Source organism: Chaetodon trifascialis, chromosome 6, assembly GCF_039877785.1.
Source record: "Chaetodon trifascialis isolate fChaTrf1 chromosome 6, fChaTrf1.hap1, whole genome shotgun sequence".
Lineage (NCBI taxonomy): Eukaryota > Metazoa > Chordata > Actinopteri > Chaetodontiformes > Chaetodontidae > Chaetodon > Chaetodon trifascialis.
The window spans coordinates 12350688-12375067 of NC_092061.1; the positions used below are offsets into that span (position 1 = coordinate 12350688).

The 24380-nt window shown below is 44.1% G+C and overlaps 1 protein-coding gene across 3 annotated transcripts in view; it reads right to left on the reverse strand.

Annotated features, from left to right (window-relative positions):
* Nucleotides 1-24380, reverse strand: part of ptch1 (patched 1) — a 55282-nt gene that overhangs the window by 26471 nt on the left and 4431 nt on the right. For all 3 annotated transcript variants that reach the window (XR_011602293.1, XM_070964603.1, XM_070964604.1), the window contains exons 3-8: nt 6468-6657; nt 6003-6072; nt 5766-5857; nt 3970-4168; nt 3705-3826; nt 1262-1409 (exon numbers count right to left, since the gene is read on the reverse strand). Coding sequence is in view for 2 of the 3 variants with exons in the window: in XM_070964603.1 (XP_070820704.1) it covers nt 1262-1409; nt 3705-3826; nt 3970-4168; nt 5766-5857; nt 6003-6072; nt 6468-6657 (821 nt within the window). In the remaining variant the exon portion in view is untranslated. The remainder of the gene's footprint in view (nt 1-1261; nt 1410-3704; nt 3827-3969; nt 4169-5765; nt 5858-6002; nt 6073-6467; nt 6658-24380) is intronic.

Genomic DNA, 24380 nt, shown 5'->3' on the forward strand with positions numbered 1-24380 from the left:
AGCTCTTGATACCCATCCCTACTTATCATGACTTCGTCTTTTATTTACATCATCCTCCCTTAAATGTGCTTAATGTTGAAAGAGGTTGATTTCACTGATTCAGTACAAGCTGCACCTCAGTTGACAGCCAAACTGCGCTTACAGAAAACAAAACAAAGACAAATCGCAGCTCTGTCTCTGTTGTCGGAGGTATTCGGGAGAATCTGCAGACAGTACCATGACCCATCCTCTCCCTCTCTCACTATCTCAGGGCAGACAGATGGCTTCAACATTGAACTGCAGTTACTGCTCAGTGGGGAGCAATGCTGGCTGACACACATTAGGAAACACGCACTAGATCACACACACACACACACACACACACACACACACACACACACACACACACACACACACACACACACACACACACACACTCGCACCCACGTGTGAACTCGCACATGTGTCAGGCACATACCGACATGCATGCACATAGTATTCTCGCAGACACGCCTAATCGTGCATACACACACCTCGAGCACATGCACACACACAAACAGAGTAACACTATTTGGCAACTTTTAGCATTGACATTGACAAAAATACTGTATTCAAATAAACAGTCACACCTCTTTTCTATCAGTGATCCCTGGGCCTCAAGATGAATGGTGCATGCATTTGTGTATATTACACACACACACACACACACACACATGCACACTTGCACACATGCACACATGCACACACACACACAAGGTCACGCCATGTCAAACAGAGGTTGGGGCCCCCAAAAACAAAGACCAGATGATGTCACACTTGAGCCACCAATGGGGCCACAGCTGGGAAAGCAATTGTGTGTGAACTTTTGAGTGTGTTTGCGTGTGTGTTTGTACATGAGTTAAAGACGGAGAGAGAGAGAGAGAGAGAGAGAGAGAGAGAGAGAGAGAGAGAGAGCAAGAGCGCGAGAGAGAAAAAGAGAGAGAGAGAGATATCCAGCACTCCCTTAATGTATTCCAGACATGCTCACCCTGTTGCTCTATTGCTCCTCTCTACTGAGCAGTGAGGGGAAAGCTTCAGCCCTTTGCCACACACCAACAGTGGTTCTAGTATCTATCAGGGGCCCAGGCTTTTGGATGGGGCCTTTCCATGTTCACCTGTATCCGGCCGGTGATTTACAATGTGGTTGTGGAGGATTTAGGGTAGATTTCTTTTCCCTTTTCTTTTTCCTTGCCCTCTTTTCTGGATCTCTCCCTCTCTCATTTCTGAGTGTTTTGGCCCTTACCTCAGCGTATCTCCTCTGCCAGGCTTCCAGTATAGCTGCAGCCTTTTCTTCATTCCAGTTGATGTGGGAAACCTCCTCGTAGCCCCGAAAGTGCTCAAACATCTGCTTGGGAGTCATCAGCTGGAACATGGTCTGCAAGGCCTGGGCACTGGAAAGGAGGGAAGGGGGGAGGTTGGCAGGGTGAGAGGGAGGAAAAGGGGAGGGAAAGATGGAAAGGATGAAAGAGGGAGAACAAAAAGGAGGAGGTCAATGAGGTGTAAGCCTTCACAGACAACATCATGTTCACTGAGATGATCAACAAGGGGATGAGCTGGTTTTCTGGACTGTGCAAATAACATCAAAGAGGGCTGAAACTTTGAAATGTATAAGACACATTAAAAGCTTTTGGTGATTAGAACTCAATGCATAGACAAGGAGTACAAATACTGTGTCTTGGGCAAGCTTTGAACCCTGCAAAGACTGGGTGTTTGTCAAAAACGACAAGTTGCATTAGGAGAAGCCGAAAACATGGAATAATCACAGAAACCTGTCAAACCAGAAGGCCAGAAACTCAGAATTTCCAAAACAGGAGGTCCCAGATCAGAAAAGCTGCTAATTTATCCGGTAAAGAGAGAAAAAAGAAGTACTTCAAAACCGCAGCACCTGGAGCGTGTTGGATAACTGTCATCATAAACAATGGCGTGCTGAGCACACCTGCTGCATAAGCATGATACCGTTCCATCTGATATGACTATTGAGCCAAGAATACCCACAGCCATGAAACTTGCTTCATTTGCCACACACGCTGCACAGCACAAACATCCACTTGTTAATCCGCCCTCAGAATTCATCCTGGGTAACAAATAACCATTGTTTTCACATCATATATTTCATAGTTTGCATCTCCTCTGACATGCTCTCTCTCAGATTCAAAGCTCATCCTCCTCTCTGTCCTCTGGGTTGGCCAGGTACCTGGCAGGTGCCTCACTGCATCACTGCTAATATTCCTTGCAATGACATGATGTGGCAATAGAAGCCATCCAAACAAACGTGCACTTTTAGGACAACTGTGACCTTGTTTTCCATCCGGTTTGCCCCTTATGGACGGCTGCAGCGCTGAACCAACACGCCTCAAAAACACAGCTCCATGTCTTATCTTGTCTTTATTCCAAACCAAACAAAGAAGCTGGATGCCGCAAAAGATTAGTATTTCCTGATTTGATAGTGACAAAGGAAGTACCAGATCCCATAGAGTGGATACCGTATCTGGTCCTAATCCACAAGATTCCTGATCATGTTCTGACAGAGTTTAAGAGGGAAGTGTAAAGAGGAATGCACACATTAGGAGGGTGTTAAAGAAATACAACCGATTTGTCATTAAAAAATGACAATTTACGAGCAGCAGTCGAGTCCGTCTGACTTCAAATCGTCAAATTTTTACGAACCGAAGGGGCAGACGTTAGCTAGTCGTTCTCTTTATGAATGTGATCTCTGTAATACGGTGATAATCACGGTAATGGTGGCAGTTAGTAAACAAGATGTAGAAATTGAGTGCCAGCAGTAACAGCCGAATGGACAGAGCAACCAAACCACAGACACACATAATAACACACACACACACACACACGCAGGCAGGCAGGCAGGCAGGCAGGCACGCACAGACACCCTAATGACCCAGCTTTGCCAGGAAAAAACACGACCACAAAACAAACAACGCACCCCACTGTACTCTGTGACTGTTTGTATGTGTGTGAATGCGTGTGTGTGGGTTTGCCTTTGTGTGTGCATGCATGTGCGTGCACCCTCCAAACTGCAATTTCATACTAAAATAAGCGGTCCATTAGCAAAATGCTGGACAATTTGTCAACCTTACGCCAGTTTAAGGAAGCTTCTTATTGCCCAATAAAATGTGCATGTTTTTAATTCCTGAGTGTATTTAAGGTTTTATATTCACATAAAAGTATGTAATATTTTAATGTGTTTAATATAGCAAATGACTGAATGTAATGTGTTCTTTATGGAGAACACACAGCTTACTGCACACATAAAACAGTGTATATTATATCCATACGTATACCACCTAATCTATAAGCTTTGTCCTGGTGCTTGAGCTGGAATTAAGTCCATGTACGCCAAATCTCTGTATATTTGGACAAACTAGCCAGGCAATAGATCACTCTGTGCACGTGTGTGTGTGTGTGTGTGTGTGTGTGTGTGTGTGTGTGTGTAGGTAGTGTCCAAGCAGCGCAGCCAGAGCTGAGCAGGAACAGCTGGAGCTCTAAGATTTCACTGGAATCTGCTAATGACTGCAAGATTTACAGCACACAGTGCACACGCACGCATGCATGCGCCGCTTCGGAGAGCATAAAAGAACAAAAAACACACACACTCTTTCCAGAGTAAGCCCTGCAGTGATCACAGCAGTGTTTATGAGGGTGTGTATGTGTAAGTGTGGGTATGTTACCTGAGCAGGGGTCCGCTGCCGTTCTTGGTGGTCCCTCCTACGATCAGTTCCTCCTGCCAGTGCATGTACTTCCTGGACAGACCATGGCAGCCACCACTTAGGGCCCGCGCCACGTCAAATGGCTGGTGCAATAAAAGCAACGGGCGAGAAAATAACTGTCAGCAGCTAGTCTCAAACCAAAGTCTTGATGTTTACCAAAAAACATTAATGCTGCATGTGTACACAGATATTCAGAGCCTGAATCTCATCCTACATGTGTGTCTACCTTAGTTGAGTTCTTATTGGGCGCAGTGAGAGGGCAGTCAGGGTCAGCAGGGTTCAGACAGGGTCTATCCATGTAGCCATGTCCGACGTCTGCCTTTTCCAACATGTCCTCAAAGCCTTCCACGGGGAAGTTTGCCCTTCGCAAGTCCTCAAGGAAGTCCTTTGGGTCAAAGTTGGTCCACTGCAGAGGGTCTTTACCTCTGCAAAAGTCAAAAGTAAAAATGAATAACGGTGTTTGGTTGTGACTTTAATCTAAGGTGCTTTGTTTCTGTTCCTGTGCACTTTTTAAAGGTTATTTTAAGGAGAACTTCAGTTGTACTTTTGGCCGTCCTTTCTATTTATCATTACAGGTTTGTACTTACAAAGTTGCACCACACAAACTTATCTGGAAAAGAAAAACGAAGCGAACTAAAAAGTGATGACCCAAGCTGTCCATTCAAAACATCCACCACAGTTTACAGACTGACTTCCTGGTTCATCTGTGACCTACCATACTAACCATGGACAAATGAAGGTGTTAAGATAATCTGGTTTACCGATAATTTTACAACCCCTTGCATCTATCTGTCATGTTTCTTGTTAGTTACAGTTATCATAACAAAAGGAAATGGGTGTCAAAACTGTGAAAACAGGCTGGAATCTTTCCACTACGTGCAAAAACGTAATCAGAGGACATGCAGTCAAGGCTGAGTTGAATTTGTCAGATATTTGGGTGTAATCACCTCCAACTTTTGCCTCACAAAACACATTTTTGAGAGCACAAAATGATCGCCTTCTTGCTCGGGCAGAAACAATAAATGGAGACCAATTCCCATCATGCAACTGCACAATGCTGAATTCCTGCTCCGAACCAGTCCTTGTCTCTCTATGCCTCACACATTCCAATCTCTCTTTCTCTGAATCTCTCTCTCTCTTTCTCGCTGTCATTCAGACTACATTGTATGTGCTTAACCAGGCTTGGGTTATTATTCCCAGCCTCCCAACCAGAACATAGTAAAAACCTTATTTACCATCTGAGACCAATGGGCAACACACACACTCACACATACACATTCACATGCTCTGATGACACGGACCCAAGATGATACACTTTCACACATCTCCGAAACACATGTATGCACTGATGGCAATGGCACACACTATGTGCATGCACACACACATGCAGAGGTAAAGGTCTGCTGAGTATTACTGTAGCAGCAGGCCATTAGCAACAGAAGGGCCAGACAATGGTGTGAGGCCCAGGGCTGGAGAGAAACTATCGCCAGCGATACGCATGCCAGCAACCACTACAATAGAGCCTTCAGAGGGGACGAGTTCAGGACACACACACACACACACACACACACACACACACACACACACACACACACACACACACACACACTCTTGTTCCTCTGTGGTGTCTCTTTGGATGGGTCGAGCATGTTTGGGCAGCCTCTACTAAAGGGGTAAAAACAAAATCCAGAGATCCAGATCTCATCCTTCTTGCTCTCTCTGTCCTGAAAACGATCTGAAAATGCTGTTAAAACATACACTAAATCCATCACCACTCGTGAGCTCAGCATTCAACATCTTATTGTCCCCAAACATCATTTTCATCAGTTTGCCAACCGGCCTCTCGGTGAGAAAAAAACCTATGTCTGCCCAATTAGGATTTTTCTTTCTTTTTTTTTTTTTTAAATATCATTTGAAAGAGATTGGTCAGTCCAATGACATACTGTTTTGGCGTGTTGTGATTGTGCTGACACATCATAAACTGCAGATTCGGTCTAGTAAAAAGGAGTTTCGTGTACTTACGGGAGATAGACCATTCCAGACTGGAGCTTGGCTCCCTCCCAGAAACAGTCCAAAGGGGTGATGATGAGGCAGGGATGTAGCTTTTCTATGATCTAATTGGACAAACACATGCCCACACACAACAGGATTAACACAAATTGACAACGGGAAATGTGTATAGAAAAAAAGCATCAGATTTTAGCAGTGATATTTTGATATAATCCAGAGAGTAAAAGTAAAAAATAAATTGCATACTACCTGATCCATAAAATGAGTTTCTGTGACTAGTTCTCCTGATTTGTAGCATAAGTGTTCTAATTTCCACTGTCTGAAAAGGAGAACAAAACAGTTTCTTTTCAGCTTTTGTCATTACTGTAGAAGACCATGAGCCCTTTAGGCTAGACTGATTAAAGAATGATAATAAATGATAATAAATCATTCATCATTTTGAAGTGCTGCCAGCCAGAACATAGCTGAATACATGACATACAGGCATGTTGTATATCTGCATATAACGTATACATGGATATAGATTGTATAGATAATTGTAAGACATAGATGATGATAGAGTAGAATGCAATACAACAACACCAGACACGACTCTGAGAACAATCAACATCATAAGCTTTCATGTGTACTGTGATGCTTAGCACTTAAATCTCCCTTTGAGGCTAAATGAGTTATTATTTTGGAGGAACAAAAATGGCTGGAATGGCTGGTTACCTGTTATAAAGGTAAACATGAACTCTGCTGGCTCGGATAGCTGACTCCAGGTGCTGCAGGAGCGCCTCCACCGTTAGAACATTGGCTCCCTCCTCCCGCGGCGTCTGGATCATCAGCTGAGGGTTAAACATGGCCTCCTCGCCTATCTTCTGTCGTGTGTACTTCAGCTCCTGGTTCACACGCCCACCAACTGGACAAGAAGGGTGAACATGTTTGAACTTGCATTTTTAAACCCTCTGCACAAATATCCAAAGACACTCTTATTGCATGTAGATGCGTTTATATGGGGAAGACTTATCTCCATCACTGGCCCTGTAAAGGCTGTAAAGACAGCTTTGTGCTGGAGTACCATCAAATCCATACAACAAATACAAATTTGAACCTTTTTAATATCTGAATAAAATAATGAGCCCTATACACAATGTCTTGCAGGCATAAATATCTTTTCAACAGTACCAGAAGATCTGAACACATCTTTACCACTCACTCACACACACACACACACACACACACACACACACACACACACACACACACACACACACACACACACACACACACACACACACACACACACACACACACAAGCAGCATCATGTGCTAAAACATCTGTGGCTCAAGAAGTGATCCTCTGTGCAAAGCAAACCCAAAGATATCTCAGCCTGGCCACGACATTATCAGACTTGTATCTCGAGCAAAAGCACTTTGCTTACAGTGAGCTTGTACCACTGCAACGCCAAACGTCCTAACTCCTTTGAATCCAGAGGAGTAACATCACTCCCAACAAATCCACATCTCAGTAAAACAAGCTCAACGTTTCTACTCAAATTTGCTAACAAGTCAGCAGCGCCAGGCCACATTGACTGCATATGTGTGCGACCATATGTGTGTGTATGTGTTTGATAAAGAGAGGGAGGCTCTCTTCCAGGCTTTGCTCCCAGTATCGTGGTGGGACTAAGCCCTGTGCGTGCGCTCTGAGCTCTCAGCTAGCCCGAGCTACAAAAGCAGCCTTTCAGGCCCTTTAGCTGCCCTGCTCCACCCCAGTACAGCCAAGGCAAGTCTGGCAAAGTCTCTCTCACAATCACACACGAACAAATGCAGGCAATTTCAGTCATGCAAGCACGGGCACAGTCTCAAATTTTCAGTCAAATGCCAGATTAAACAAAACTATGCAAAAGTTCTGCATGTTTCATTCTCAGTTCCACCAGAGATCTGCGTGTGCACCTGCAAGTGCGTCATTCTGCTCGGTGTATCTATGTGTGATTTATGAGCAGAGGATTTGAGCCCGTCCATCATCAGACTGAACTGACTGAACGCTCAGTGAAAGCTTGGGCACTTTATAGTCATCTTCTTTCACTGGCTCACACACACACACACACACACACACACACACACACACACACACACACATACACACACACACACACACATACACATACACACACACACACAAAGTGCAAAAAATGCCCAGTGAGACAGCCGACTGTGTGAAAAATCTGTAACATTTTATTATGCCTTAATCCAATTTAACAATTCCGCTCAATTCGTGCAACAGCAGGCATAGATTGAATATTTTCTGCCCATTGTAATGGCATTAAAGTTGAACATAAGCATGCCTGTTCTGCTGAGCTGGACCACCCAGTCAGACCAATGGAACAGGGAGGGAGGGGGCCATGTCTTGGGGCATTAGGAAAACACACTTGATTTCTTTTTTTCTGGACCCAAACAGCATTCCCATCTGATCCTGTCTGAAGGCATGTTTATAATACTCATCATTAATAGCAGGCCTAGGCTAACCGGAGCGACATGCTTTCCACTGCTAGGCCAGCTACACAGCTACGTTACACCAGGCCTCCCTGCAAAACAGGCACGCATGGAACTGATTTAGACCCTACGCACACTGACAGTGCACTAACAAGTTGACTTGTCTGGTACACTCAATGCACAGAGGCAAAGCTAGCCCCGGGGCCTGGTTAAAGTGCGCTGCCAAGGGGGAAAAATGGGAACACAGGTGTGGAGAAAGAGGCACATCGATTTTCAGTTTCTACATGTGCAAGGAGATAAGAAAAGGTCTGATTGAAAAAATACGAGCGGGACGAGATTAGAAAGAACTCACTGTCTGTTTTGACCACATTCCAAGTCGCGGACTGCCACCCAAAGACCTCGAGTTTACAGCAAGCAGCGAGGAATGGGACAAGTCAAAGGAATGCACTCTCTCGCTCTACAGGAAACAGCACATCACGGCCTCGGGCTTAGAGAATTCCACACTTCACGAGGTTACAGCGTTTTGGGGTCAACACTCACACAGCCTCGGGGTGAAATTAACACCCCAGCTGGACCAGGAAAATGTGTGCGAGTGTGTGCGAGTGCACTGGCGTCCATGCGAGCATGTGCGTGTGAGTGTGTGTGTACACACAGCTGTGTTCCTTCAATGACACATATTCGCATATTCCTTCCCCTAAGAAAACTGGTTGACCCCGGTATGTGTTGATATCTTGAGGGTGTCCCGCTCCAGGCTCAGCTGCTGTGACCTAAAACAAAGTGTCACTGACTTTCAAATGCTTCCCATACCAGCTCTGTCTCTCATTCACGTCCTTATTCAAGCCTTTGTGCATCGCTGTCCTCTTCTGAAACAAACTTACTGTAACTGTTGATTATTCTTTTTGTTATTCATTTAGACAATGATGTTACCGCATCCCAGAGTAAGGCCTTAAACAAGCTGGAGTGCTCTGACCAACAAACCCCCAGAATATTAACTTTACAGAGAGCTGTATCCAGCAAATGTTTGCTATTTTTACATAATAAATGACCTGTATGATACAAACTACCAAAACTATCTTTAATTCAATTTTGTCATTGATTGATAAACAGCTGGAAAAGGTAATCAGCCAAAATGTGAGCTAATTTGTATATTGTATTCCTCATTCTTTAACCATGAACCAATCACACCAGCACTGCCCTCTATCAGCCATCTCTGAATTCACACACCTGTGAGGAGTTCATGTGTGCTTCCACCTGTGTGTGTTATATTTGTGTATGTGTGTTACAGTGCGTGTGTAAGCATCACAAATGCTTGGTGGAAGATCAAAAACAGACCGGCGCAGAATCGAAGAAGTGAAGAGAAGCGAGGAGGACTATGTGTGTCACTGTATTGGAGCGCTCAGTGCGGGTATTCACTGTGTTGCATAACATTAACCCCTGGTCCCCCCTATTCTCAGAGCAAGGGAATGGGGGCCGGTGGGGACGAAAGGAAAGAAAGTAGGTTTCTAAGGAACTGACATCACCCCCTCCCTCCTTTCAGTTCTGAACTCCCCCTCCTCTTTATACTCTCATTTTCTCCCTCTTTGCTCTATTCAGCTCTACTCTCTGATTGGCCGGATCATGATGGCAATCAGCCCGGCCCCTCTGTCAAAGCCAGCCCACCCCCACCACCCCACCTTTCCCCTCGCCAACTTTCTCTCTTTTCCATGCAACACACACAACAGCATAGCCCCACCCCCTGCACATCTCTTGCGCCTGACAACGGAAGCATCCCGCACTTTCAAGGAAAACACGCACCACCAGCGGCAAACAACGCCTACAACTCTCTGGTGTGTGTTTGTGTTAGAAGCACACATACACACCTTGTTCACACAGTATGTACAAACACTATAACTGCCACCAACAGAAACAGGAAGGACAGTGCATCTCTGCCTCAACATATTCACACATATACTGATAAATGATGAAAATAATGTTTTCCCTCCTGCCAGCAGACCTAGAATCAGTTTAAAGAACCATAACTTCCACCACCACTAACAGAGAACTGATGCAATATCTGACCTTGATATAAGATGCTAAAGGGACCATTTATGTGTGTGCGGCACCATCCATACGTGAATATACTGTACGTATGTGTATGTGGCTAAACACATCTTTGTGTGTGTGCTTTTGTGTGTGTGCAGAGAGGGGATTAGCTGGATTAGGCCTCCTCTCAGCAGGGACCCCCTGTGGTGAGGAGGAAGCCCCCCAAAACCAGGTCATCTCTCTGCCACCAAGTCTACAGCGACCTCCCATACCCTGAGCCCCCTATACCGCCAGAGGAATGAAGACGACTGCGCAGCCCTCTGCAGAACACCTACATGAGGATTCAGTCTGGAAAACCATTGTGAAAAACTACAAAAACAGCCAAAAGCTACTTCAAAGATGTGACTTTGATGCAGATGTTTGTTTTGCATGAGAGATGTATTTCTCATAGAATGTAGGCAAGAAATGTGTCAAACGTACACAACAGGAATGGATTAAAAACAGCGACACCTGTTTTTAAAAGGTGTCCCTAAAACCTAACCCTAACCCTGACCCTAAATCAATATGCTGCTTATGCTAAGGCTAATTTTTAAGTTACTTCAGAGCTTCAGCAATGAAACGCAAGTGTACAGAAGCTATACAATAGACCAATTTGCTTCATTATAAACCCCAGTTTTATAATACATAATGCCTGTTGTACATACATCATATGACCTTGGATCTTGGTCCCTGTGAGTGCTCAGTCTTTCAGATGCAGTTTCCCACAATAAGTCCTCACCTCTAGTCTGCATATACAGTATAGTCATGTACAACCCCGATTCCAAAAAAGTTGGGATGCTGTGTAAAATGAAAGTAAAAACAGAATACTGACAGTTTTCTGAGCCCATCCTTTATACAACCATGTGTGTGGTGAACCTCACTCCATCCTTGCTTTGGAACGACTGAGCCTTTCCAGGATGCCCCTTTCATACCCAATCATGATGCTATCACCTGTTACCAAAGAACCTGTTTACCTGTGGAATGTTCCAAACAGGTGTTTTTGGAGCATTCCACAACTTTCCCAGTCTTTAGTTCCTCCTGTCCCAACTTGTTTGAAATGTGTTGCTGCATCAAATTCAAACAAAGCATATATTTACAAAAATCAAAGAAGCTGATGAAGTAAAACATTAAATATATTGTCTTGGTACTGTTTTCAATTGAGTAGGTCAAAAATTATCACCTTTTTTGTAGAAAACCATACGTACAGGAAACCTTAAGACACAGCTGCTTATACTAGACTGATTTTCAAGATACTCAAGAGATTTAGACAGGAGATATGAATGTACAGAAGATATACTATAGATGCATTTGTGTTATTACGAACCTTAGTTGCATCATTCTCTGAAACATTTCTTATGGGACCTTGCTTTGTCGCTGCTACTGCTCACCCTGTTCAGGTAGAGTTTCCCACAATAAGTGCCCTGCTCCATCACCACCTCCTCTTTTCTCCACCTTCCTGTTTGTCTCCTTCTCAGCTGCTACCGCCAATCACCTGACAGAGCTTTGATAGTTGAGAGGAACCCACCTGTTGCCTTCCTCCACCGTTTGTCTGCTTCTTCCTCCCACCATCTGCTGTCACTCTGCGTCTGTCCCTCACTTCATCTTTCTTTCTTGGATTTTCCTGCCGAGTAAATGTCCTGGTTCACATTATTGCCGCTACACTCTTCCTGTATTAAAACCTCACAAGCCTTGTGAAACACTGCAACAACGGCTCTCCCATTTAGCTTTTTAAAAGTTTTATCATTTATTGTCAATGATCATTTAAATTATGTCAGCTTTCCATTGACATATCCACCTTGTTCCCCTCTCAGTTCTGAAGATATTTCACTCTTCACCTCGTCAAAATGAGCCTACTGCTTGTAACTGAGTTGCATTCTCTCTCTGCTGGGGCAGTAACAGTAAGAGTACTAGCAGTACTAGTTGTGGTGGCTGTGGTAGCAGCATACACAGCAGTATGCAAAGCAGTAATACTAGTTTTGAATGTGGGCTCTGCAATGCAGGTGCGCACACAGCCACAAATATGTGATGAAAGGCCTCACTGAGAGCTGAGACCCTATCTGACCCATGGTGAGCCCCCCCCCCCCCCTTGCTCTCGCCCCCCTCACTCTCTCTTTCCCTCTCTCCTTTCAGCTTTCAAAGAGGAGGGGGCTGCCACACAGAGGAAGAGTAGAACAAGCAAGGTGGAGAGCGGGTGGCTACGAAAGAAGAGGAAAGAGTTGAGAGAGTGGCAGAAAAGAGAGAAAAAGAAATGGAAGGAACAGAGCGGAGGTGCTCTGACGTGCAGCTGTAGCTGAGTGTCTCCTCATGCAGCCAGACACCCCCTAGCACCCCGACCCCTGACACAAATGTGACACCCCAGCTGCCAACCCCTGCCCCCCACCTCTCTCCTCTCCAAACCCCCACCCATACCACCAACCTTCACCCCCCAACTACGGCATTACCATATGTATGGCTCCCCTCGCCCCTGATTATGCTAATCACCTGTCCGGCCCCTGCAGCCCCTAAAATGGGTGTATTTAGCAGTCGGCTGGCTCCCAATGCAGCTTCCCCTGGGCCCGAGGTGTACATTCACACACTCCTCAATGGGCAGATTCTTCCACGTTGCTGCCTTCATTCAGGTCCCACTCTCCCCTCCCAACCCCCCACCTCCACCCCGAAAAAAAAAAAAAAATCTATTCAATGCCAATGGATTCACAGAGGAGTGGAAAGAGTAGTAGGGGAAGAAAACGCTGACAGAAAGTCTGTGTTTGTAGCATGTGCATGCATGTGTGCAGTGGTTGTGGTTCAATTAAAAATACCCAAGACATCAAATGATGTATTAATTGGTGCAAATGACGGAGAGAGATGTGAAATATGACGCTTCTGCCATTGCAAGTGATTTAAAAGTGTTAAAAAATAAGACAAATTTAAATATTGTCAGAAAAAAGAGCAGAACAACTCCAGCTCTGGTGGGGATAAAAAAAACTCTCATCCTATATCTCCTGTCAGTGCCTGTCCAATGCAAGCCAGGTGAGCGATCTCCCCCGCTGCATTTTACTGCCCTGTGATTGGCCCACAGCCCAGCCATAACAGACCGTGACATGAGCCTGAACAGCCAATCTCAACCAGCCATCTCTCTGTCATTTCCTGGAAAGATGGCCCGTGATTCCAGGTATCCCAAAATCACACATTCCTAAGTGTGGAACAGAAGACACAGAGACTGAAACAGAGTGAGTGTGAATGGAAGGAAGAGGGAAAGACCAAAGGGAACAGTAATTCTTTCCCAGTTCCATCCTTGCATTAATTTTCCTATGGTTACCGTTGCAGTTGCAATTTCATGGTCAATGGGGCTGGATATCGGTTGACAATGATAAATATTGGCAAGAATATGATATTTTTGTGCCAGTACCAACACAATACTTTATCTGATGCCTTAGTTTGAGGAACATAAACATGTTTAACGCTGTTTTTTCATTCAGCCAAATAAACCATGAACGGTGATTTACTGTGGATTAACCGAGCAGCAAACGTTCAGCGCCGCAGTGTTGAATGTTGGCGTTATGTTACTTTAAATCTATCAAGATTAGCTGATGTTACATCGTTTCCATTCCATTTTTTCTGGCATTTTTCAGTCAATTTCTTGCATTTTTCACCCTTATGAACAAAAACTTTTGGTACTCGATAAAAGCTCCCCGTGCTTTCTTGGTTTGATCAATCAAGCAACTGTAAACAATGCAAAACACAGGCATTTCGAGTGTGTGTTATAGTGCTTCCTATGCAGAAAATCATGTCTGTGCCACAACAAAAGAGTGACGTGACATCATGTGCAAACAACTTATCTGTTTTGGGATCTGATGAATGTGATTCCAATATTCATTCTCCTTTAAGTACTGTTTTGCTCTTCACCATCTCTTAAGGGAAATATCTGGCTCTTTAGCTGCTAAATGCTGCGCTACACTCACCAGCTAGTTGCTAACTTTCTGCTGTTTGGTGCTGGGCAGGTATCATACTGTGCTGATGAGAGCCTTGAGACTGAACCAAAATAAAGTTGTGGGCCCGAAAACCAATACAATAAGCTTAAAGACGCTACAGTGCGATAGAGTTGGGTGATTTTTCTTTAGGAGTTCGTCACTTTGAGCTACCCCCTTTCACACAGACATTTATCTATTGATCTATTGTTAATATAAAATATTGAGGAAGAACAGGAAGAAAATACTAATCAAAGATTCAGAAAACAAACCTAAGGATCTGGGAACAAGGATCTGACCAAGTGATACCAAAACTCAATACACTTTCGCACTGAGCATGAAAAACCTATGAGCACACTGGATTCAAACTTTGCCTGATCAAGCCCTGTGGGGCTGAAACATTACTTTTTATTGGTCAATAAAGTTTTCGGAGCTTTAATCCAGTGTGCAGATGCTCATCTTTCCCCCCTATACTGACTTTGTTATCCTGCATGTGGCCGAGATGTAAGATGGGATGTGCACACAACTACACTTGCAGAAAAACAGTGATACCCATCAGGCCTTGCAACACTTAATAACACAACAACCTGTTGTGTCAGGTCACAAATGCTCCCAATGTCCTATTGCTTCAGTCTGACTTGCAGGGCGGTCTCAGCGGAAGACTGCTTCACTCTGACGCATACTGAGTCAGTCTGGAGCTCCAAACCGCTCAATCATCTGAGAGAGGAAATGTTTTATATCTCTATCTTTATGCCTTGCGTGTGTATGTGTGGTACTAGTGTAATTGCGGCTGCTGCCAGATTTCTATGACGTTGTGCCCTAGGAATTGCAATGAACTATACTACGGTGTACGTAACCCATGTGTGCCAGAGGGGCTAAAAAATTCCAACGACACACACAATTTGGAGATGTTTATGTTATGTTTGCATGAAAAATCCTCTGTGCTACAGTCTGAAAAGCATCAATCCACACCCCAATCTCTCTCCTGGTGTACGGTAGGCACTGCAGCCAAAACACAAACACACTACCGCTTCTCTCTCTCTCTCTCTCTCTCTCTCTCTCTCTCTCTCTCTCTCTCTCTCTCTCTCTCTCTCTCTCTCTCTCTCTCTCTCTCTGCTGTTTTGTACTTTCTCCACCCCTCTGGCAGTCAGCGCTGTGAGGGAGGGAAGAGAGGAAAGGGGAAGAGGGAGGGGAGGGATAGCAGGGGAGTGGAGGGAAGGGAAGGAGGGAGGCCAGACCACCCTGCTCTCATGGCAGGGCTGAGTGTTTACATTGCCGTGGCTCACTCTGTAATACATCTGGCATTCTGAGGCCACTCTCTCCAGCCAGGGATGGGGGAGTGATGGAGGGGAGGTGGAGGGGCTCGGGTAAAGAGAGAGACCTCTCTGGCAGAGAGGAAAAGAGAGGGATAGAAGAGAGAGAGAGGGAGAGAAGGAGGTAGAAGGGGGAGGGTAATTCTCTCCACAGTCTCCTGTGGTCGGTCATTCGCAGGGCTCTGGTTTTTGAATAAGAGCGCCTGAAAGAATGCAAAATGTAAACAGAGAGCTTGGAGGCATCTCTCAGGATGTCGTTTGTGAATGGGAGTGCGTTCGCATCGAGAGCACACACACACACACACACACACACACACACACACACACACACACACATACGTACTTAGACCACCTTTGGGGTCGAATGGAAAAACACGCCACTTTTGGGGACACCCACATTTTTGCTGTTCTGTCATGGTTTAGAGAGAAGATGCCATCATTTTCAGAGGTGGAAGGATGCCCACAATACAAAAATCACTTGTTTTTTTTGATTAAAGCTTCTTTTTTCCAGTATGATTTTTTACCTTGAGATTGGGGACAAATGATATTTTAGCAACCTTTGGGGACTTGGGCTATACACAAACTCTGATAGAAGTCATCTTTGGGGTCGTTTCTTCCAAGGCAGAGATTCCACACCTTGAGATGTGTCTAGTCCCCCATTTAGGGGAGTCATTTGATTTGGAGGTTGGAGATTCTTGAAATTATGTCAATACTAACTGAATTAACACAAAACATGTGAGGACAGTTGAATATATTACAAGTAAATGTTCCAACCAATGAGAATGGGACACACAGGTGCAAAACACAGGGAATAAAGTCTGAAGAGAATCACGTTTGTTGCAGCTTCACTGATCTTTTATTAACAAAAAGATCAATTATTACAAAAAAAATGGAAACAGAAAGAGACACAGGGCTCTATTTTCGACTCCGCCGCCGGCGCAGTGCAGGCTGTGCCATCGGCGCAGTAGTATTTTCGACCGGCGCAGGCAGGCGCACTTGGTATTTTGGTAAACCCAGGCGTTCAGAGGTGCGCCAGGATGGGCGTTGCGGTGCAGTAGGGGGGAGGTGTCGCCATAATGAGCCGGCGGATTGGAATTTTTGACCATTTTGGTCTGCGCCGGCAGCGTAAAAGTGCGCTGAAAGCTCACCACCTCAGACCTGGTCAACTCTGTGCGCCAGCAGCATAAGTGGAGTCATTCGCTCACCTCACAGTCAGGTTTCCACAGTGTCTGGCATTTCACTGCGATCAATAATTAGCAACAGCCGCAATTCAATGCAACTATCTGAGTCAGCACATACAGTCAGACCTAAATTTCTATATTTTGATCGGTATCTCACCTGACCACATCGAAAGCGCGTTCAGCATGCGTAATGGTCACTCAACCTGACCGAATGTACACAGGTGAAACAGAGATGTCTGGTGATCTGTGACTCAAATTGCCTGGTGACAAACGTGTATGCCACTTTCCCCGGTTCTAGCATCCCTGCAGTCTTTCAGGGCGGCACCCCTCTGGATGGGTGGCTGCTAGGTGATAATGGCTATCCACTGAAAATGTGGTTGATGTCGCCATATATCACACCGTCAACAAGGCGGCAGCGTGGTTTTAACGGTGTTTTCAGCAGTGCTCGGTCAGTCATCGAATGCACACTGCGATCAATAATTAGCAACAGCCACGATTCAATGCAGCTATTTAAGTCAGCACATACAGTCAGACCTAAATGTAGATATTTTGATCAGTATCTCATCTGACCACATCGCACGCACGTTGGGCACGCGTAATGTTCACTCGCCCTGCCCGAATGTACACAGGTGAAACAGGGATGCGAACTAATCGATTAACGTCGCTGTGCCAACCAGAAACAGCCGTGGCGTCCTACAGAGCAGATATACTGCATCTGTCTCAGAGCACTGAGAGACAGAGAGAGACAGACACACGGAAAAAAACGTAAATGATGATCATTGTCCGCTATTACCCACGTCATTTCATTCCAAATACAAATGTTATCATTGTAATGCTTAACGTTATCTACAAAGATGGAGTACATCATTGCTTTGAGGAGGATGAGGAGGAGGCCGAAGATTTACCATCCAAGGACCTCATATTTAGACACCAGAATCAGAAATCCTTTATTTATCCCAGAGGGGAAATTGTTTTTGTTGCAGTGCTCCTTACAAGAATAGAATTAGAATAAAATTAGAAAATCGTAACTTCTGTTGTGTGTTTTCGTGGGGACATTCATGTGTTTGGACGGCTTTAACACTAATACATAATAACCTATCCATACTACTGGGGACACTCCACACTCATACACATACTATATGATCCAAACTGGGGACACTCATGTAGGGCTGGGCGATATGGCTGAAAACTCTATCACGATATAAGTGTTTTATATTGGTCGATATTGATAATTATTGATATTTTTTATGACCTGTTTAAAATAAGGACCGGGAGAAAAATACATTCAATTTAAACATTTTTATTTTAAATTGAACCTTCCTCTGATTATAATCCCCTCAGCTATCAAGGCAGAAAGGAAAGGAAATGTCAACACAACCATGGAAAACACTCAAATAATAAATGCAAAAAAAGAGTAAAAATGTAAACAGAGAAACCTGAGAACTTTTTTCCTGCAGGTTTAGTGCAGAAAGTTCACAAGCTGATTCACCTTCTGGTGAATAAAATGTTTTCAGATATGTGCAGTGTTTTGTAAACATAGCAGAAACTGAGGTAGACGACATCTGTAACATACAAACAAACAAACAAACAAACATGATAGACAGCACAGTAACACCGACTGAACTATAAAACCAGCCTAGACATAAGAACAACTTCAGTCGCTCTTCTTCCTCTGAACATACATGAACTATTCAGTTATATTTTTATTATAAGAGCTGTTTATAACCTGGCTTCTCCTCAGTGCTCAGTGAAGCGTGTCTTTAGCTATATGATATGCCGCTGCCTCCGTGACGTCTTCGTGCCTTTTAGATGATTTGTCATCAGGCACTGAAGCAGATACCTCTGCATGGCGGTCAGCTGCTTGTGCGGTGGTGCTGCGGTTGGCGGACGTTTGTGCTCCAAAGAGTGAGCGCGGCTAAGGTGGTTAAACAAGTTTGTGGTATTACCGGTCTTAGTGGGGACGAAAGTCTTGCATAAGTTACAGACCACATTGGTCTGACTACGGTCCAACTTATAAAATCCAAAAAACTCCATACTGAGCTGACTTTCCCTGTTTTATCGACAGTTTCTTTGCTCACTGCAGCGCTCACTTTCTACTTCTCATCTCACTCCTTGCGGAGCAACAAACACGTGACAACGACACGGCGCAACCGAACTTGATAATGTTACATGATTGGCGTGTTAGCGTGTCTCTCTCACTGATTAGCGATTACTCCCTACGTTGCTCGGTTACCTGAGAGCGAGTGCCTTTGTTCATGCAACTAACCTTGCTTCAAAACTTCAGGTTTCTTCCGATGAAGAAAAAAAAAATTATCGAATGTTTTATCGAACGCATTTTATATTGATATTGATGGTGTGTCTATCGCGAGACATATCGCTATTGTTCTATCGGCCCAGCCCTACACTCATGTGTTTGGACTGCTTTAACACTGATACATAATCCTATCCATACTACTGGGGACACTCCACACTCATACACATACTATATGATCCAAACTGGGGACACTCATGTGTTTGGACTGCTTTAACACTGATACATAATCCTATCCATACTACTGGGGACACTCCACACTCATACACATACTATATGATCCAAACTGGGGACACTCATGTGTTTGGATGGCTTTAACACTGATACATAATCCTATCCATACTACTGGGGACACTCGACACTCATACACATACTATATGATCCAAACTGGGGACGTTTATCTGTTTGGACCATTAATATATGTAAGCAAGCCTATAATAACAAGTTAACACAGACTATCACTACCTGGCCAAGACAAACACACAGGACTAGCTTTGTATGTAGAGGAAGATACTACACACATGGTATATAGTACTTTTGCAGTACTACAGGAGAGCGCAATGTAGGTTGGACTTGTACTCTCTTTTGTTTATTATGTGCAGAACATGATATTATTAGCAACACCTGTGCTCACCGTGCTGTGATGATATAAAGTCTGTATAGAATGGCTCATAGAATTAGAAGGTTCAGAGCACCGATTAACTTAGCCACATCAAATATAAGCTTGCTGTAGTTAAAATATTCTGGTGTTAAATGCCCAATGTGATCAGAATACCTTGCTGTCTCTGTAGTTAACATGTGGGATTTGATAACTGTTAGCCTGGCGAAAATATTCAGTCAGCTTGACCTTAACTGTTTGGTCTAACAATTTACTATGATTTTACAGTTATTAAACCAATGTTCTTGTGATTGAATAATGTAATCTATCAAGCAAATTCAGAAATCTAATCATCACAAACTCACCTTGTGTCGCACCGTTCTACATAGTGGGAGATCTGACTCTTGTGGCAGTAGAGTGCTGATCTCCAGGCATCTTGGAATTCAGGATTTTCCAAAATCAGTCAAATTACAGTTCCGACTCGGAAACTTGGAGAAAAAGTGTCTTGAATCCATTGTGAATCCATTGTAAATCAGTTTTCTGACATCACATTACAATGGTAGCACTCTTGGAGGAGCATATCTTAAATAGTAAATCAACAACTAAAAAGAATTCAAGTATATTTGCCCGTATTTATTTCTAGTTATGCATACTTTCATATAAGTAAAACCTTTTCTGTATGTAAACTGATATGCCACTAGTATGATTAGGAGGCTTGTAAAGATTATTTCTTTTCTCTGTTGTACATTTCAGTTTATACTGAAATGTACAACAGAGAAAAGAAAGTTTATGAAATTTCCCCTCCGGGGGACTAATAAAGGCTTTCTGATTCTGAAGGGGGTAGGATGTATTTGTAGACTACACAAACATCAGCCAATTTGTATTTGGCTAGTCAGTGGAATATGTTTCCTGTTATAAAAGGACCAGATAAGATGTATAATGGCAACTGTTCCCCTTCACATATTTTTCTCTCCCTTTTTTGTTTTAAGGAAGCTAAAGCAAAACAAGAGGGAAAAAAAATCTAAATTGAAAAACACCTTGGCACCCATAGAGGTATTCAACCCCAATTTTTTTCAATAGCTTTACTATAAAATACACAACATACACAATAAAATTTAAGTCATTCAGTTGAAACAACAGACAAATAGAATAAAGTCAGTATCCCTAGCTAATATTATGTGCTAACTTTGTTGTTTGTGGTGAAATTCTTAATGAATAAGAGTAGTCTACTGGCGAAAGACATTTAAAAACAGACATTATTTATACAGCTATACTATACATGATGTATAGGATTGCATTTTGCTTGCTGATAACCTTAAAAGCAATAGCTTTGTTATATTTAACAAGGAGTGGAGACACACTTTTATCAGAAAATGTATCATCAAATTGGGGACATGTGCATGATGTAGTACCATACACTTCCACCAGGGGCAGTGTGCAGAATTATACACAGATTGAGTGGGGGTGGGGGGGGGGCACACACTCTCACACACGAAATCTAAAAAAAGTCAGTTTTGGGGACAGTGGCGATTTTAAGACAGAAATGCATGTTGGAGCTTGTAGAATACGATTATATTGAAATCTAAATGGGGACGGTAATTTTTGTCCCCATTTGCAAAGCCGTCCCCAATCAACTGGTGTGTATTCTGAAAAATGTCCCCAATTTTTGGTTAAGTCAACGCACACACACACACACACACACACACACACACGGACACACACGGACACACACAGCACAGTTAACTAGCAGGCAGATTTTTTACATTATTTCGCATTTACTTTTGCCAAGTAGGGCTAATATACACAAAACTGCTTTCAAATGAGGAAGAGCTAGCTTGAGAAAACAGTGCCGTAAGTCTGTGTACAGTACCAGAGGCGCAATGTTTCCCCACACTAAATCCCTCACCAGCTAGCCTGCACTTTTCATCAACTCGTAAAGTTTAACACAACACGCTGGAATGTTATTCCTTCTATAGAGGTTTAATCCTGTTTGTAGTGAACTGATAAACACATACTTAATTGAGTCCAGTTTGGAAAACGTAAAAAGTGTGTGTGCACGCTCACATTTGTGTGTGGCTGCCTGCAACTGTGTGAGAGAGAGTGAGATAGATGGAGAAAGAAAGATAGATGACTGTATGCAGTGTATTCTGCGCAAACTAGGAAAAATATTGGGTGTGGGCGCAATTGTGTGTTTGATTGCTTGCGGCTGCTGAATGAAAGCGGTTGGAGATAGAGCATGAGGGATAGAGTGAAAGGAAAAGAGAGATGAGGAGGAAAACATGAAAAGGAGAGAAGATGATGAAGAAGAGAAAATAGTCCAAAAAAAAAAAAAAAAAAGGAGGCCATCGAAACAGCCTGCTACGCCAGGCCTGGTCAAACACCTACTCATTCACACAACCAAAACTCCAACAAGCCTCTCTACATATGTGAATGTGTGTGTGTGTGCGTGCATCCATGCATGTATCAATGCTCCCATACACATCAAAAGCTGGATAATTCAATCATGCAAACCACAATCCTCTCAGTGGAGACGCCACATTCGGGGCACTCCTCCTCCTCCTCATCTTCGTCCACAAGAAAGGATGTCAAGGCTTCTTCCGCATGCACTTAACATTATACCGCTCCCTTCTCCACTGCCATTACCAGCAAAACAACAAAACAACCACCAACTCTGTCAACTCAGCTCTTAATCACACTAGATACAAAACAGACATGCGAGGGAGGGAGTTGCTTTAGAAAAAAATAAATTTCGGTCCTATCAGACTCAATTCTGAGACCTTAAATCAGGCTCAAGATTCACACAAACATGGACTGGCACCACTTTAACTGTTACCATGTTGATATCAGGAATAAGCTGTTTCAGTCAGAAGGACAATAAATCATGAACACTGAGGGAGCATGAGTTCAAATTTGCCTCCTCAATATGTATTCTGTCATTACAGCAGGAACGATGTACTTGCACTAATGCAGAATTTGGATATTATCTGAATTGTTATTATACAGTAATGCAGAAATGAAAGCACAAATGATATCAGACTCACTGCCCTCTGCTGGAGGACAGATGTCAAAAGGTTAAACACGAATTCATAAAATGAAAAAGTGATACAGGAGAACAATGCAAACTCTGACCCTAACAACATCTGGCTCATGCAATGCACTCCTACATACAGATGTGCACAGATGTACACACATTAACATATACAGGACACAAACAACGCCTGGTGACAGCTGTGCCTTCTGCTGCATTTCTTCCACCCCTCTACCCCCCCACCCCTCTGCTGTGAGTCTTCACTCTGCACCCAGGCCACAGGGTGAGTATCAGGTGAGGTTTTAAATAGCGGGGCCTCTATGAGATGACCTCAGGGTCCCAGAGGTCTACCCCCGTGGCCCCTGGCCTCTACACTTATGTCCCCCAAGAAAGCGCTCTGGGACCTGGGGCCTCCCCTCAGTCTGTGGCCTTGAAACTACAACCCATAGCCCTGTGCCCCAGTCTAGGCCATAAATCTGGGGACTATAACTTGAATCAGTCATGTGCAGCTCGAGTCTGTGATGAAACAAAAGACTTCCACTGAACGATAAAGGCCCCATCCTCTCTTCAGTCTATGCCGGAGCTACAGGCTACCCACAACTCCAGATTACAGTACAGCTCCAGCTCATCAGCTTAACCTCCAGTTTCAACTTCAACCCTTAGCTTGAGCTTCATAAGCCCCTTTTCCAACATTTCTGCTGCCTGTACCCTCTCTCACCCACCAAGACCACAGACACTTCACCACAGCCTGTATCTCCAGCCCCTCTCTCAGCACAGAAACAGAGCGAAAGAGTGAGGGGCCGTCCTACAGGAAGGCCAATGTTTACGCGATACTGTTTTAATTAGAGGCAGGCGGCGCTGCTATTTTCTTTACAATTTGGCCTATGTTTGCCTTAACCAAGAATGCCAAGGGATGGCTCCATTTTCCATTTGTGGATAGAGGGAACTGTAAAAGTACTCCTCTCTCCGATGTCTCCGCTTGCTGAACGTGGCTTACAGTTAATCATCTAGCTCTGCAATATGAAGCTGAGGATGTATGCGAAGCTGAACCCAGGCATCGTGTTCTGACACTGAAGAAAGCACACAGGGGGCGGCGAGACACATTTGTGTGTGGGGAGAGCGAGATAGGAGAGCACAATACTACAACTTCCTGTCGTTTCCTGTGAGCGTCACAGTGGACATAAACACAGCATTTATCTACAGTGTGGGTACAATCTGCCTGAAATACTAGGTTGGAAAAGACTTCAAAAAAACATGACTATCACTCCCTGAATGTTCAGAAAACACAAACCCCAGCATACATCCTCTGAGGTTTGACACAACCGTCTCTTTCAGCAGGCATGCTGTCTCACTCCCAATTGGTCTCTGTCGCTTTGTCTTATAAACAGAACTTCCTGTGTCTGAGTGTTTATAAACAGTGCTGAGTGAGCACTGTGTGAGAGGAGACAATCCCTGCGAAAGCTGCGGCACGTGACAGCGCGCAGAATAAACACACTCGCCAGCTCCAGCGCGCAGCTAATGGTGGCCTGCCGTAGACCTCGGCGACTACCAGAAAGCAGGTGACGACAGACACAACATGAGATCGCGGATGCAGAAACGCGGCTCTGGCTGAGTTGAGAGATCTCGCATGTGCTGGGTGTATTGTGTGAGGATGTGTGTGTGCGTGTGTGCGTCCACAGGCCACACAGCTCCCAGGCGGGGTCGTCCACG